The following is a 16,391-nucleotide window of genomic DNA, read 5'->3' on the forward strand; positions in this document are numbered from 1 at the left end:
ACATTAAATTTCTAGAGGCCTAAAAAAAAGCTGGAAATAAAATTTATAAGAAAAAGAGAAATGAATTTTGAATAGGTCTAGGGGAAAAAAAATCTCTGTTTTACAACCATTGATATACTTGTTATAAAATACTTGTTATGAAATACTAACTAAAAAAGTTAATTTTATTTTTCCAGAAATAAAATGGAATTTTTTTCTTTGTTGTTGTTGGCAAGGGTTATTTGTTTTAGGAGTATACAACACCAAGAACCCTAAATAATTAGTATCACCAAGGCTAATCTTAGGTGAACACAGTTATTCTTTGGGAAGGAAATCTGAGGATGAACTCACAGTATAATTTTGATAGTAAAGCATAATTTTAAGTTGTAAGATCAAAGAATAAAATGAATTTGAGAAGCATAAACATAAAGAAGGTAAAGATTCAAAATGAAAAAGTAGAAAAAGTCAATTTTAACTAATACTGTAATATCCCTTGGGTATTTTCAAATAGCTTTCTAATTTATGGGCCAGTTCCTAGAACCATCACAGAGTAGGATCTAGTCACACTGCTTAGGTTTCAAGCTGTTCCATGCTAGAAAAATTTCTTAGGTAAACTCTTTAGGCCTTAATCTCTTTACCTAGGTAACAGGGGAAAATTATAACCTCCTTAAAGGTATGAGAATTAAAAAAGAGTCCATATAAAATGTTCGAGTCCCTAATACAAAGTAAAAACTCACAAATATTACTTTTACTTAATCATAGATACTGACTTTGAAGGTGTTTAAACAATATCCTGAGCATATTTTGCTTGTGGAAAATATTCTGATGATTGTCTAATTGTACAAATTTTCCTCCCACCAGTATTGGGAATTCAATAAATTTGACATTAAAAATTTTTAATAATTTAAAAATTCATTAAAATTCTGGGGCACCTGGGAGGCTCAGCTGGTTGAGCATTCGACCTTGGCTCAGGTCATGATCTCACGGTTTGTGGGTTTAAGCCCTGCATTAGGCTCTCTCTGCTGTCACCAGAGAACCTGCTTCAAATCCTCTGTCCCCTTCCCCAGTCACATGCTCTCAAAAATAAATAAAACATTAAAAAAAAAAAATTCATTATAATCCTTACAATTCCTAAGAGTAGTAGTAAAGAATACTGTACATAAAAGGTTTTGAAAGTGTTTTTTTTTTTCTTACTTGAGAATCACATGATATATAGTTAACAGAGGTACTATGGGTTAAATTCTTTCCCTATGGGAAGTACCTAATTCCAGAATGAAACTAACTCTCTAATCCTAAATTTATTCCTGGTATGACTACAGACTACTGAAATAAAGGTTAAAAGTCCAGGTTTTTAAGAGGTGTATGTATACTGCCTAATTAAGCAACACTAAAAAAAAAAAAAAAAAAAAAAAAAAAAAATTAAGCTGAAGCTATTTTAACTCTGTATCTCAATTAGGTGGTTTTCCTTAAGGGAGAACATCTAAACCCTTATTCATGTATAACTGATCTTCTTAGAAACTGAAACAATTATTGCTTTGTAAGAATTTAACTAAATTCTTATTTCCGTTAGCGTATATGGAATGTCTAATGTTTGTAGAATCCCTTGGTAGTTAATCAAATAAGGCGTTTCTATTTTCCTGATTAAGTTTCTGCTTTTATAACACAGGAGGGATCACAGTTATGATTTTAGCTTTATTATTTTTTAAATATTTTTATTTATTTTTGAGAGAGCATGAGTGGGGCAGGGGCAGAGAGAAACCAAGACACAGAATCTGAAGCAGGGTCTAGGTTCTGAGCTATCTGCACAGATCCTGACGTGGGGCTTGAATCCACAAACTGTGAGATCATGAACTGAGTCGAAGTTGGACACCTAACCAATTGAGCCACGCAGGTGCTCTGGTAATTGCAAATTTTTAAAAACACACTACAAACTGAATCCCCATGGATAAGAGTTTATAAGGTACAGAGTAAATTTGGGAAACATTTTCCTCAAAAAATTTTAAGTCAGATCTTTTTATAGTTTTTTTTAATGCTTATTTATTTTTGAAAGAAAGAGAGACAGCTCGCTCACATGCAAGTGGGGGAGGGGCAGAGAGACAGGGAGACACAAAATCTGAAGCAGGCTCCAGGTTCTGAGCTGTCAGCACAAAGCCCCATGTGTGGCTCGAACTCACGAACCACGAGATCATGCCCTAGCTGAAGTCGGACACTTAACTGACTGAGTCACCCAGGTGGCTTAAGATCCCTTAAGTTAGATCTTAACGGTAAACAAAGCCTTTTGGTACACAATTCATTGTGGGTAGAGAAAAAAGAGGAATAATGCACTTGAAAACAAGCAAATTTAGAAGTGCTTGCAGAGGTTAACAGTCATTAGGTTAATTGATTTATCTCCGTTCTACTCACAGATTGTCATCTTTACCTTTCACCTATATAACAGAGTGCTTACCTTCACTGCCCAAATAGACTGCTCCAAAGGATGAAAAAGTTTGAAACAAAAGCCGTCCTTTTTTGATGGACGCTCAATGATTTCACAGGCATTCAGAAGGACTGTTCCTACCCACTGACCATTTTTCTGGGTTTTATAAATCAGTAGCACCCCAGGTTTCAAAACACACCACAACTTGGTCCAACTCTTTAAAGTACCACGAATCTACAGAAAGATAAGTTAATTTAGGAAATAAAGCTGTTTTTATCTTTTTTGCTCCACAAGATACAAATTCAGTAATGGCAAATATCTAACATTTCTACAACATATACACTTAAGATTCAATAGATTTTTTTTTTTTTTAAGCTACTAGATGTCAAGGACTGCACAGAAAGACAAAAAGCATGGCTCCTGCTTCTGAAGAACTTAAAGTCTACCTAGAGGCTAGGTCAACAGTTTCAAAGTAATGTGCCAAGTAGAATAGAATGCTTTTCCTAACCCTCCACGCCAGCTCAGGGGCCATTAAAATATACTTTTCCTAGTCCCAAGATTCTTTTCTTCTTACCGTCTATTGTAATTTTATTTGTGGGAGTATAAGATTATTCCATCTTTTAAGATTCTTTCCCCTTTTACCCCCTACATCGACAGTACTGAAGTCACTGCCAGCATGCACACCAGGCATTCCCTAAATATTCACTGAGTGGTAGGAAGAGGGAAGAACCTCCTTCGAGCCCCTAAAATTACCTTTTTTAAGTTACTTTGTTCTTAGTAATTACATAAAATGTGCCATTTAAGTTCTTGGAAAAATTTTAAAACACAGTTACATGAATCTCTCTCTAGTCTCAAAATGTTCCTCATCCCAGGGTTTAAGGCTATGTCAATAGTAGGTCTATAACTGGTTTTTCCTATCAATGTCTATTTCTGTCATCCGTTAAAAATGTTTCTATGCAAATCACTGAATTCACAATACTGAAAAGAATGCTAATCTACTTAGAATAAAAACTAGGATTATCCTCACTTTTATTTACTATAAAACATCTGCTCTCTCAAAGCACTTACCTGAATTATGAAATAAATATAGGGCTCCCTAACCCCTGAAATAGGCATACCACAATAACTCTAAACAAGAAAAAGTTAGAAATGGGGAGTTTGGAGTCAGGAATGAAGAAGAGAGAAAATCTTTGAGAAAAGTACATGTTTTGTAAAAGAAACGGAGAGATAAGAGAAGCAAATGGAAGAGTTACCCTGAGATAACATTTTGTATTTGGGACATGTGACAGTATAACATGGATGGAAAATGATCAGAATGAAGGTTATGATTTAGAAAGTCAGCCAGGGGATGTGTTAGGGACACTTTAGGGGGTTAGCTGCAGAAATCCTATGTCAGAAGAGGAAGCTTAGCTCTGAAAAACCCACATGAGATATACAGCATAAAGATTTCTAAGTAGAGTCAATATAAGTCAGAACGTGTCTTTAGCACAACACTGAAGAAGATCCCAGCACTACCTGAACTAACAAGGAAACTATCATTGGGCTTCCATTTTAGTAAGAGAACTTTGACAAAAGATCTCATAAGGATTATACGTTGGAGGCTGGACCAATGTTTTGGGAGAATAGAAAGCTTTCAGGGCTGGAGTGACTTTTAGATTAATGCCAGATACTAAAATTTGCTGGGAGACAGAGTCTCATTAGATCATTCTTACACTTTGCATTTAGTCTGAAAGATTCCTACCAAAGAAGAATGAGAAAGAAAGAAAGAGTGGGATGATAAAAAAGTAAATAAAAGTAAGTGGAAATAACCAGAGGCCAAAACAAGGTATGGAAACAGCAATATGCATGTTTTTCCGAAAATTAATCCTTTCCAAATAACAATTTTTATATTAACTTTGTTTCATATCTTCTCAATAATGCATGCCACACCTATAAAAATACTAATAATTTAAACAGCAAAATTAGATTATATAAATGTCACACAAATCAAAAACCCCTTTAAAAAGAACTGCTATCCATTTCAATGTTAAGACAATATTAAGTTTCCTTCTCCCCATTATGACTAGAACATAGAACCTCTGGGATACAATTAATAGTTTGCCAGTGAAAAACAGTCATCCCAGGAGTTGTTTTTGTCTTGTAGGCTGTAGGTGCTCTTTGGGCTTTCCTATTCCTGTAGGTAAACATCCAGCAATTTGAATTCAAGCTTCAATACAAACTGACCTTCAACCAATCAGCCATAACAATAACAGAAGGATCTGTGATTGTACTGAGTAACTCCTTTGTGGCTCTTTTCTTTTCTTCTCGGTAATTTTTCTTTTGCACCTATTTTACAGAAATAATAGAAAAATTAAAAATTCACTAGAAATGGGCAATTTCTTTCCAAATTTTTTTAGGTCTATAGAATGTAGAGCATACAATTCTAAACCTCTTTTAGAATTCTAGCTTCTTAGGATAAAAGAACTTTTAAAGAGCTGATAGGAATTTTTAGAGTTTAGAATCTTGTTTTTCTGATCACTAGCTCTGTATGTTTTTGAGGAATTTTACTTTTAGTTACACAATACTACATGAATCCAATCTCATGGTTAGAATTTCAAAAAACACAAATAAAACTAAAGCTGTCTTTATTATACCCTATCCTATTCTAATCCTCAGAACTGACCACTGTTAACACTTCCAGAAAACACTATCCTTTCAGGCTTTTTCTATGTATACAACCTAAAAAATATACAGCTTTTGTGGTTCTGCCTTTTTAAACACATTTTTTAAAAAGGTTCTTCTATTCAATATTTTTTGGAGCATTTCCATGCCTATCTCAGTAAGAGCTAATATTTACTGGGCATATTCTGTGCACCAATTACTGTGCTAATAAGCACTTTACATGTACTACCTCATTTAATCTTTGAAATAACCTCGGAAGTAGGCCAATTATTATCTTTATTTTACAGATGAGAAAACTGAGGCACAGAGAGTAACTTGCCCAGGATCACACAGCTAGTAAGTCATGCAGGCACAACTCAGAGGCAGACTGGCTCTAAAAGACATGGTCTTAACCACCATGCTATACTGCTTCTATAATTTTTCTTAGTAAGTTCTCTCACTGATGGAAATCCACTCTGTTACCAGTTTTTCATTTTACAAACAATGCTATGATTATTTGCAACTGGCAAATGTAAGAAATAATTAAGAAACCACAAAGTGGTATTTATTCAATCAAAATATTAAAGTTTTACTTTCAGAAGTCACCTGTGAGATAGTCTAGGAAGGCAGGAGTGGATTAACATAGTCTCATTATTGCTCTGTTGTTATTACACAGACGAGAGAAGAGTAGTGGAAAACTCCCAGTGATGAACTTCTCTTAGCTATAAAACCTTCCTAGTTGCACTTAATAGTAAAGAAGTTTTAAATAATTATACACCAAAATACTTCAGACTTTGGTCTTATTAATATTCATATCTGAATTAACAGATTTAATAGGGATTGCAAATACAAATGCATATAGGATCAGATATAAGAAAAAAAGGGGGTAAATAGACCATGCAGGGACTTAGAGTGGACTGGAAAGCATGTTATTTCTTAAGGTCAAGGATCTGTGGTCCATTCTGGAAGACAGTCCAAAGGCAGTATTTCTTAGACAGGGGCTGGAAATCTGAACTTGTAACTGTTACTGCAAATTTTTAAACCATTGTGTGGGTCAAACAAAATATCTATCTGTGGGCCAAATTCAGCCCATGACTTTTAGTAAACTTGAATGTCAAAAAGCATCACAGCTTCCCATCATGTGTTCTACAACACAGTGATATGCCTAACTCAGGTACAATTGTGCAGATACACCAGTCCTCAGCCTCTGGACGGCAAGGTGAGGCCTGAAGTGGCACTGGATGGTCATCAAGTAGCCTTTTCAGTTGACTCCAGTGTGCCACACAAATAGTAACAGTTTTTATGTGTGCCTGTCTGACATTATTTTTCTTTCTTTAGGAGATACATCTCTTTCTGTTATCCTACTTTCAAAAGCACATGCAAAGCATAATGTTATTTATGAAATAGCTGTAGAAAAACTAACCTTGAGAGATTCTTTTTTGTGAGCTTGCTTGAAGCTGAACTATCCTTCTCCGAGCCATTATAAAGTTTAGATTCAGACTGAAATCACAGGGAAATGAACAAAAAAGAAATAATAATTAAAACCTTCACTTATTCTATACATACAGCATATAAAAATTAATGTTAAAGCTATGTTTGTGACATTCTTCCCATTTATCACTGTGATACAGCTATACAAATTATATACATTATACACAAATTATATACAGCATATACAGCCAAATACAAATTTTCAAATGTCAATTTTCCCAATAAAGCATTTGTGTTTAAAAACTAATCCATGTTAAACCCACAAAAGTACTAAAATAATGCTAATCAGGGCGCCTGGCTGGCTCAGTCAGAAAAGGATGCAACTCTTGATCTTGGGGTCTTGAGTCTGAGCCCCACATTAGGTGTGGAGATCACTAAAAAAACAGACTTAAAAAAAACCTAGTCAATAAATTAAACCACAATATAAGATTAAATAAGATCATTTGTAAATTTTTGCATTCTATTTCTAGACAATTTCTAGGAAACAATACGCAATTATTTATTCTTAAAACAAAAGTATCCAAAGGAATGTTAATTTTTTAACACTTAAAATATTCCAAATCAAAAAACCAAACCACGTGTATTCTAGCAAGTTACCGCACGTACTGCCCTATTGCTACTTCTCCAATGGAAAGAAATATATAGATCTTCAGAAATTAGTATTAAAACACTATCTCATTTGTAGTGTTTAAAAACCAATATTCCTAACATCTATTTCTTCCTACCTATCCAGTGCCCCTTGAGTATTATGGTCTTAAACTTGTTTCCAGACTTTGTTTATATTTGTTTTCATTTGATCTTCACAAGAACCTTGAAAAATAGATTTAACAAGTGGTTTTATCTCCATTTTACAAATCATGATCTTCTAAACTAACAATAAATAATAAATATACAGGGATATCTAGGTCTCTTAATCCAACATTCTTTTAAGGAAACTACATTCTTTAACCAGAATAAAAGAGCATAAACATGAAAACTGCTTCTGTAAATCTTGGAACAATACAATTAAACATGTTTAGTGCTTTGTGTTCTATGATTTTCATTTTTATCTATTGTTTTATCTATTGTTAGACACAGGTACTTAAAGTTCTAAGCGTGACTCCTAGTGCCAAGAAAGTATTGGGGGGCTTGATCCAATGGTGGTTTTCAAATGCTGAATTGCCAATGTGCGTATCACTAGGTGTGCTCACGGATAAAAAAAAAAAACCAAAAAAAAAAAAACTTTGGGTATAAACTCCCTCACTCAATTTTAAAAACCATGAAGGCAGGGACCATATTTTTTCACCAATGATACCCAGGTAACACCTGGGAAAAGAAAGGGCTCACCAATACCTGATGAATTAATAAAATGAAATTAAACTAGCATTTGCAACTCACTTCTTTTACCTCTCCTGAAAATGCTTCTGCTACTAGGTATAAAATATGGTTATTACAGTGGTGGTAATAATAACTGGCTGAACTAGACAGAAGAGAACTACAAACTACTGGAGGTGGGGGTTAAACCAATTAAATTTTTGTTGAAGTCACTCCTTTCAGGACTAGACTTGAAACACCATACAATTTACTCTGAGAATGGCACAGATTATGATATCAAACAATTTTACAAAATTCCTCAAGCCAAACAGGTCTCTGTCTTCTTCTTGCCACTGAGAACCCAGGATGGCAAGTTACTGTCAGAAGAACAGATGATTTCTATTTCCCACAGTTTAAAAGGAAAATGTGTATTATAATGTACTTCTTAGATACTGGTAATGAAGAATAAATGCTAATGAAAATTAATGACTACTTATTCTTTACCAAAAAACTATTCTAAATACTTCATCCTCACAGCAACCCTATGAGATAGTAGTAGTATCTCCCCTTTACTAATAAGGAAACCAAGACTAACCAACTAAAAATAACTTCCCAAAGTCACAGAGGCAGTAAGTAGATGAGCTGGGATTTGTTCCCTGGTCTACCTAATTCCCAGTCTCAGGCTCTTGGCCACCTTTTTAATGATTTCTCACCTTTTAAAATTATTCACACAGACTCTCAGCCAGACTCAAATTTAAGATTTATCTTCACGAACAACAGGAATTAATGATTCCTTTGATGATTAAATGAGGTAGTGTATATGATGTGTATAGCGTAGTTGTATGTACTGTGTTTCAGGTTTGTGACTATCTCCTAGATTGCAAATGCTGTCAAAAATTTGACCTTTAAATGAACATTATATGAGAATACTTTCAACTTGCTTTGAAAACTAAAAAATACTACATATATAAGGGATGATGATGATGATGATGGTGATGATTGATGATAATAATTTACTATGACTATATCAGATATTCTGATTTGGAAAGTCCTTTTAAATGTCCAAGTAAATATATTTTTATAGCAAGTGATAGATGATTCAGAGTATCTATAGATGGGCAGATGTACGGCTGAGGGGAAATCAAGTCAATAAATAGATCTTGGCCTCAAAACCCACTATCCTTGTAACAGGATTCCTTTTATCCCACTAGACACAGTACCCTTGCTGTTAACTCCTTCTGTTGAGATGGACCAACATTTCTTTAGGGGTGCCTGGGTGGCTCTGTCAGTTAAGCACCTGACTTCAGGTCAGATTATGATCTCAGGGTTCTTTAGTTGAAGTCCCACCTGTGGCTTCATGCTGACAATGCAGAGCCCGCTTGGATTCTTCTCTTTCCTTCCTCTCTCTCTGCCCCTCCCCACTTCCCCCTCTCTCAAAATAAATAAACTAAAAACAAATTTTTAAAGTAAAAATTCTTTTAAAATGCTAACAGGGTGGCACCTGGGTGGCTCAGTTGGTTAAGCATCCAACTTTGGCTCAGGTCATGACCTCATGGTTCATGGTTCAAGCTCTACATCGGCTCTGTGCTGACAGCTCAGAGTCTTGAGCCTGTTTCAGATTCTGTGTCTCCCTCTCTCTCTGCCCCTCCTCACTCGCGTTCGGTCTCTCTCTCAAAAGTAAATAAACATTAAAATAAAAATGCTAACAGGAGATGGATGACTTCATTAACTGACTTTTCCATTCACACTCATTTACAGAATGCATGAGAAATAGAAAACCGTATTTTTTTAAATGGGGGGGGTGTAAAAAAATGTGGGGGTAAAAAAGGGTGTATTCCAAAAAAAGGGTATATTTCCATTGTGCTCACTGGTCTTAATCATGTATTTTAAGAAATAACTTAATCCCAAATCTTATGATCAAAATGGCAGCATTATTACTTTTGTATCAAGTTCAGAAAAGTATACAGTTAAAATTATGATGGGCTCAGTTACACATACTGATTTTTAAAAATTTTTTAATGTTTATTTATTTTTGAAGAGAGAGAGAGACAAAGTGCAAGTGGGGGAGGGGCAGAGAGGGAGACCCAGAATCCAAAGCAGGCTCAGGCTCTGAGCTATTAGCATAACTCATAAATTAAAAAAAAAAAAAAACTTTAATGTTTATTTTGAGAGAGAGAGACAAAGTCAGTTATGCACACTGATTAAAGAAGGAATAACAAAACTTTAAGACTAAAATGTTCAGATTCCATGTGAATGTAGTTTAATGACAAATGTATAAATTTTAAGATTGTTGTGAAAAACAAGAGAATAGGTTATGTGTTAAAATATTTAAGGACAGGGGCGCCTGGGTGGCGCAGTCGGTTAAGCGTCCGACTTCAGCCAGGTCACGATCTCGCGGTCCGTGAGTTCGAGCCCCGCGTCAGGCTCTGGGCTGATGGCTCGGAGCCTGGAGCCTGTTTCCGATTCTGTGTCTCCCTCTCTCTCTGCCCCTCCCCCGTTCATACTCTGTCTCTCTCTGTCCCAAAAAAAAAAAAAAAAAAAAAAAAAAACGTTGAAAAAAAAAAAAAGAAAAAAAAAATATTTAAGGACAAACTAGCAATTATGCATCTCTTCAGCTAACAGAATTAACAAGTATTAAACCTAAAGATGGAATCAATAGGTTCCAGCTTGGAAAATAACAGGATGAGTGTAATCTTACTTACACTAGTTATCACATTAAGAATCCCAGTCATTCACTGTAATTCTTTTTTTGTTTTTTTTCTTTTCAAGTAAGCTCTATGTCCAAAGTGAGGCTTGAACTCACAACCACAAGCAAGAGTTGCACACTCTACCTACTGAGCCAGCCAGGTGCCCCTCACTGTAATTCTTATTCAAAGAAAGAAAATGAATTCTCAAATACCTACTATTAGGTACTCTGCCAGGCACTTGCGGTATCACAGTCTGGAGTGTGGATCTTATTTGCCTTGCACAGGCAAGAAAACTAAAGCCACTTTGACTCTTGAGAGTTACTTAATTTCTCTAAGTTTCAGTCTGTCCACTTATAAAATGGGGCCGATAATACCCGTATCCTCAAGTATCGTTATGAGAGTTAAGAGGACACACAGTAAGCTCTTAATACAAAATAGCTATTAATATCACTGTAATTAGTATCTATATAGGTAACGTATGTAAGATTCAAACTCACACTTTTTATTCTAAAACAGTTCTGTCCAACAGAACTTTCTGAACGACAGAAATGCCATATGTGGCTACTGAGCACTTGAGATGTGGCTAGTGTAACTGAGGAACTAAATTTCTAATTTCAGTCCATTTTAGTTAATTTAAATTTAAAGAGTCATATATGATCAGTGCTGTTGTTCTCAAAGTGCATTTCTAAAGCCTGTGCTTTTTTCATTAATGCACCCTGCTCCAGTAAAGTATGTAAACTTTGTTTTCAGGCTCCCTGCGCTCTCTGCCGCCCACCTCCCAATTTAGAGACTTCATATGGGTGACTGTGATATGTAAGTATTTAAGTATTTAGGCTTCTGAATAGGAATACTGCTCTACTACATATTCACCAATTCTGGCATTAACTGCCTGAAAATAGGTCTTTACAGTTCTATAAATTTCATTGTATTTCTAGCACGGAAGACCCAAGATAAATTATTTCCTCTTTAATTTTCTTTAATAACACATCTCATATAAAATGATCAAGGAATTTCTCATTCATATGTTTTATATATATATATATATGAATTACTATTAAACTTTCATCCCGAGTACTTTACACATATGATATTTATGTAATGAATACTTGAAAGTGTGGATAAAATTTATGTAAAATTATATATACATATCATGGACTCCTCCCAATCATTCCCATGAATGGAAACAAAAATGTAGGGTTTTTTTCATCTTCTGTTTGTCACACATATGCCCACTTCAATTTTGCTAAGAAAGAGGTGTTTAATCATGAAACAGTTTCTCTCCCACAGAGGTATGCCACAACTGCTACATAAGAACAGCTGCAGACCAGTAGCTGTGGAAGAAAAATAAGGGGTTTTAAAACCAAAATCCAGTGCTGAGAATAGCAGAGAATTTACTAGTTTAAGAAATAGGTTTTCTTGGGGCGCCTGGGTGGCGCAGTCGGTTAAGCGTCCGACTTCAGCCAGGTCACGACCTCGCGATCCGTGAGTTCGAGCCCCGCGTCGGGCTCTGGGCTGATGGCTCGGAGCCTGGAGCCTGTTTCCGATTCTGTGTCTCCCTCTCTCTCTGCCCCTCCCCCGTTCATGCTCTGTCTCTCTCTGTCCAAAAAATAATAAATAACGTGAAAAAAAAAATAGGTTTTCTTACAGTCACTGAAGTTTGATTCCACAAACAAAAGCCTGCTTCTGCTATTAAACCTGACCAGAAATAATAGTCAGAAGTCAAATTCCTTAACAAATTATAGCAAATCTAGTGAATTAGAAAGGAAAACCAATGTGTTACACAATGTTTCTCAAATTTGAATATCTACCCTTTAAGAACAAATTCTCAACAGTAAGAATATGCACAAGTATCCCAGTTTGAGAATCATTAATTTAGGAAACTTTATCTTATTCTATCTAAGAAAGAGATCTTTCAACTGAAGGCTACTGCAGGATCTTCATTCAGCCTTTGGTAAAATGTATGTATTTTGATAGTCATTCAGATAACTCAAAACACTTAAGAATTAAAACAAAACAAAACCACACACAAATCCTGAGAATTTACCTGAATGGAACCCTCAGACTTCGGTCTGTTACTATATAGACATACCAGAAACAACAGAACTCCGGAGAGAACACACTGGTTCCAACAGACTGTATTCCCAAGTAATCAACAGCAGCCACATCAACCCCAGTGGATCATGGTTTAGATAAACCAACATAAAAACATGTCATAAAATGGATAGGATTTTAGTGTTAGTTCCTCATCTTAAATATTAGAAAAAATGCCATAATAATGTATTTGGGGACAGCATATGCTTACCTTGCTCTTTGACATAGAAAGTGAAGATTCATCTTTATTTTGAGAAATGTCTTCCTTTCCTCTGTCAAAACCTTTAAAACACATTGTCATCATTTCAATATTACTATATAGCATGTAGGCATTAGAAAGTAGAGGCATATAAGTCATCCAATTTCAAATATACATTATATTTTATGAACACTGGTATAAAAAGCCTAGACCAAACATAGCGTTAAACTATTATAGTTTAAAAGATTTCTAAGGGATCGTACGTAGCTTAATAACTCTTTAAAATAAATTAAGGCTTACAAAGGCAATGAAGTCTTTTCCTGAATCCATCAACATCAAGCTCAAGACCTCTTTTCTGTGATCTCAGAACACTTTGTATAAATTCAGGCCTCGTGGAGCTTTTATTCTAGTGAGCTGTTTTCTAATGAAGAATCCTAACTGACAGAAACAACCCAACATACTTTTCACACCTCTTGCCAAATTGGAAACAACTCCAGAACTGGTTTTGAGAGACTAGGGAAATAAATCTAGGTTGAGGGACAGACTTAAAAAAATCTAACAATGTGCTTACTGTGAGAATTACATGAGGATCCATTAGAAAACACTTAGCATTAAAAAAAAAAAAAAAAGAAAAAGAAAACACTTAGCATAGCATTTTCCACATAGTACACAGTTAATATTGACTCTTAAGATGATCGTTGGCACTAATGCTGCACAAATTGTAAAAAGATAAATCTAAAATACACCAATGCACTGGGATGAACATGCACAGATCCCTGCACTCATGTAACACATTAATGTAACACTGTGCCAAGGCAATTAACAAATTAATGTTATTATAATACAATGAGAGAAATGTTAATACTGAAATTTTTGTGTCAAGTAAAAGGAGTACTCATTTTAATAATGTTCTTTCTACTTTTGAGGGAAAGTATTATTAACTCTTCCCTATAATTATTTGTTCTAAGTCCAATAAAAGCCTGTATTAAATAAATATATATATAATTATTCATAAAGCAGCACTTAAAAAATCATCAGTAGCACCACTGCCTGAAGCATTTAGAAATCCGTTCTAACATACCAGTGATACCATTTATTCTGCATTTGGTTTATATTAGCTAACAACAAATCCATTTCAATTTCCTAATCCAGAGATTTGGTTGAATTATTTTCTGTAATATGAAGAAGGAATCTCCCCCTGTCCTCCCAACTATGGTAAGGAGAAGGATCACTCAAACCCAATACTAGGGGGGAAAGAACTTTCATAAATGCAACATGAAATTTTAAATAAGCAAAATTTTAGACTTGAGTGTAAAGCAAACTGAAGTTATATATTTACTCAGAATAATAACATTTTGTTAATATGTAATCCTTAATACTAACAAACTCACATAAGTTACTTCAAAGATTTTCTACATATATGTACAAAAGAACAAAATTTTCTAAAAGTATATATTATAAATATTAAAAAAAATGACGTCATTTATTCTCACAAGAACAGACTTTCACTTCAATTTCTCTACTGAGATCTTGGGTTTCAGCTGAATGTAGCCCAATCCATTTATTAGATTAACACCCATTTTGAAGTAGAAACCATTCTACTTTCACACATTATTTTAAAAGCGTAATAGTAAATTAAAACAAAAGTAAAAGTTATAAATCTGAATAGACCTTGACATGCAAATAAGTCTCACAGAAAGTTTCTAATGTTAAAAAAGGACAATCATAAACCTTTGTTGTATATTACCTGCCAAACCCAGTAAATGAATATACCACTTTAAAAGATTCTCTATACCTCAAACTTGCCAATCATTATTTTAAAAGCTGGCCCTGATGACTCCCAAGTTACTTAAAATTATAGTGGGATAAAGCAAGATGCCAAGTCTGGTCAAATACTTGGGAGTTTCAACTAAGGATAAATACAAGTAGATAATCAGCATAATGTGCAAGGAACATACAAAAATGTTCAAAAGCCTTAAAAAGGAAATATTGCCAGATTGTACACTAAGTTTTCAAGGGTAATTCCAAAATAAGCAAAGCACAAAGTGTCACTCTAGACACTTTAGTCTGTATAAAGCTGGTTTCCTAAAGACGTGTAAAATAAAAGCATATTTATTAGAAGCAAAAAGGGGTCTGCCAAAATACTTCTTAGGCTTTTATTTTCCAGCATGTGTGGTGATTCAAAATACTTTAAAATTACTCCTTTATTTTTAATATTTATTTATTTTTTTTTCAATTTTTTTTCAACGTTTTTATTTATTTTTGGGACAGAGAGAGACAGAGCATGAACGGGGGAGGGGCAGAGAGAGAGGGAGACACAGAATCGGAAACAGGCTCCAGGCTCCGAGCCATCTGCCCAGAGCCTGACGCGGGGCTCGAACTCACGGACCGCGAGATCGTGACCTGGCTGAAGTCGGACGCTTAACCGACTGCGCCACCCAGGCGCCCCTAATATTTATTTATTTTTGAGAGAGAGACAGAGTGCGAGCGGGGAGGAACAGAGAGAGAGGGAGACAGAATCTGAAACAGGCTCCAGGCTCCGAGCTATCAGCACAGAGCCCATCGCGGGGCTCGAACTCACAAACTGTGAGACCATGACCTGAGCCAAAGTCGGCCGCTCAACCAACTGAGCCACCCAGGTGCCCCACTCCTTTAATTTTTTAGAGTGATATTTATAGACAAAATCCTAAAGCCTATGACACATTATTATTGACCATAATTATTAATAATGCAGAACAGGGGCGCCTGGGTTGCTCAGTCGGTTAACTGTCTCACTCTTGATTTTGGCTCAGGTCATAATCTCCTGGTTGTAAGATCCAGCCCAGTGTCTGGCTCTTCACTGACAGCACGGAGCCTGCTTGGGATTATTTCTCTCCCTCTGCCCCTCCCCTGTTCCTGTGCACCCACTCCTCAAAATCAATAAATAAACTTAAAAAAAAAAAAAGCAGAACTGTTTCAGATCATGACTTTTTACCAAGTTTGTGTATCAGTGACTTTAGCAGTAAATGATCTTCCTGCTATTCTCCCTACTGCCTCAATGATACAGAGACCTATATCCCCATCAAAATGCTAAAACTAAAAAGGCTAACACTTTCCAAGTACAGATGAGAATGCGGAGCCTCTGGAAGTCTACTTGTCATTGATGAGAGTATAAAGGGGCATAACTACTTTGGAAAACTATTTGAAAGTATGTACTTAATCTGAATATATGGGTATTCTACACAAACCAATTCTAATCCTAGATATACCTGAAAGAAATGGTTGTATATATATCAAAAGAAAGTACAAAAATATTCAAAGCAGCTTTATTCATAATAGCCAATATCTGAAACCAACTCAAATGGTTATTAATAGAATATATTGCAGTATATTTACACGATGGAATGCTGCACAGCAATGAAAAAGAGCCAATTATTATTACATAAAACAGACATAAATATTGAGTGAAAGAAGCCATGTCTTCCCATTAAAAAAAAAAAGCACACATTGTATGATTCCATTTATATAAAGTTCAGGAAATGGCAAATCTATAGTGTTAGAGGTTGTTACAGTGGTTTATCTTTGTTGTAGGAGGAACTGATTTGAGGGGCATGAG

The 16,391-nt window shown here is 35.2% G+C and overlaps 1 protein-coding gene and 1 non-coding gene across 3 annotated transcripts in view; both read right to left on the reverse strand.

Moving 5' to 3' along the window:
- The window catches only part of OSBPL8 (oxysterol binding protein like 8), a 156,091-nt gene that overhangs the window by 36,854 nt on the left and 102,846 nt on the right, over positions 1 to 16,391 (reverse strand). For both annotated transcript variants that reach the window (XM_030323280.1, XM_030323281.1), the window contains 4 exons: positions 12,809 to 12,879; positions 6,455 to 6,535; positions 4,619 to 4,720; positions 2,426 to 2,629 (listed from right to left, as the gene is read on the reverse strand). In XM_030323280.1, coding sequence (XP_030179140.1) covers positions 2,426 to 2,629; positions 4,619 to 4,720; positions 6,455 to 6,535; positions 12,809 to 12,879 — 458 coding nt within the window. The remainder of the gene's footprint in view (positions 1 to 2,425; positions 2,630 to 4,618; positions 4,721 to 6,454; positions 6,536 to 12,808; positions 12,880 to 16,391) is intronic.
- LOC115519596 lies at positions 11,715 to 11,845 on the reverse strand. The gene has a single exon (XR_003970591.1). It is a non-coding gene; the product is annotated as a small nucleolar RNA SNORA41 (small nucleolar RNA).

This window comes from Lynx canadensis, chromosome B4 (assembly GCF_007474595.2).
Source record: "Lynx canadensis isolate LIC74 chromosome B4, mLynCan4.pri.v2, whole genome shotgun sequence".
NCBI classification, from domain to species: domain Eukaryota; kingdom Metazoa; phylum Chordata; class Mammalia; order Carnivora; family Felidae; genus Lynx; species Lynx canadensis.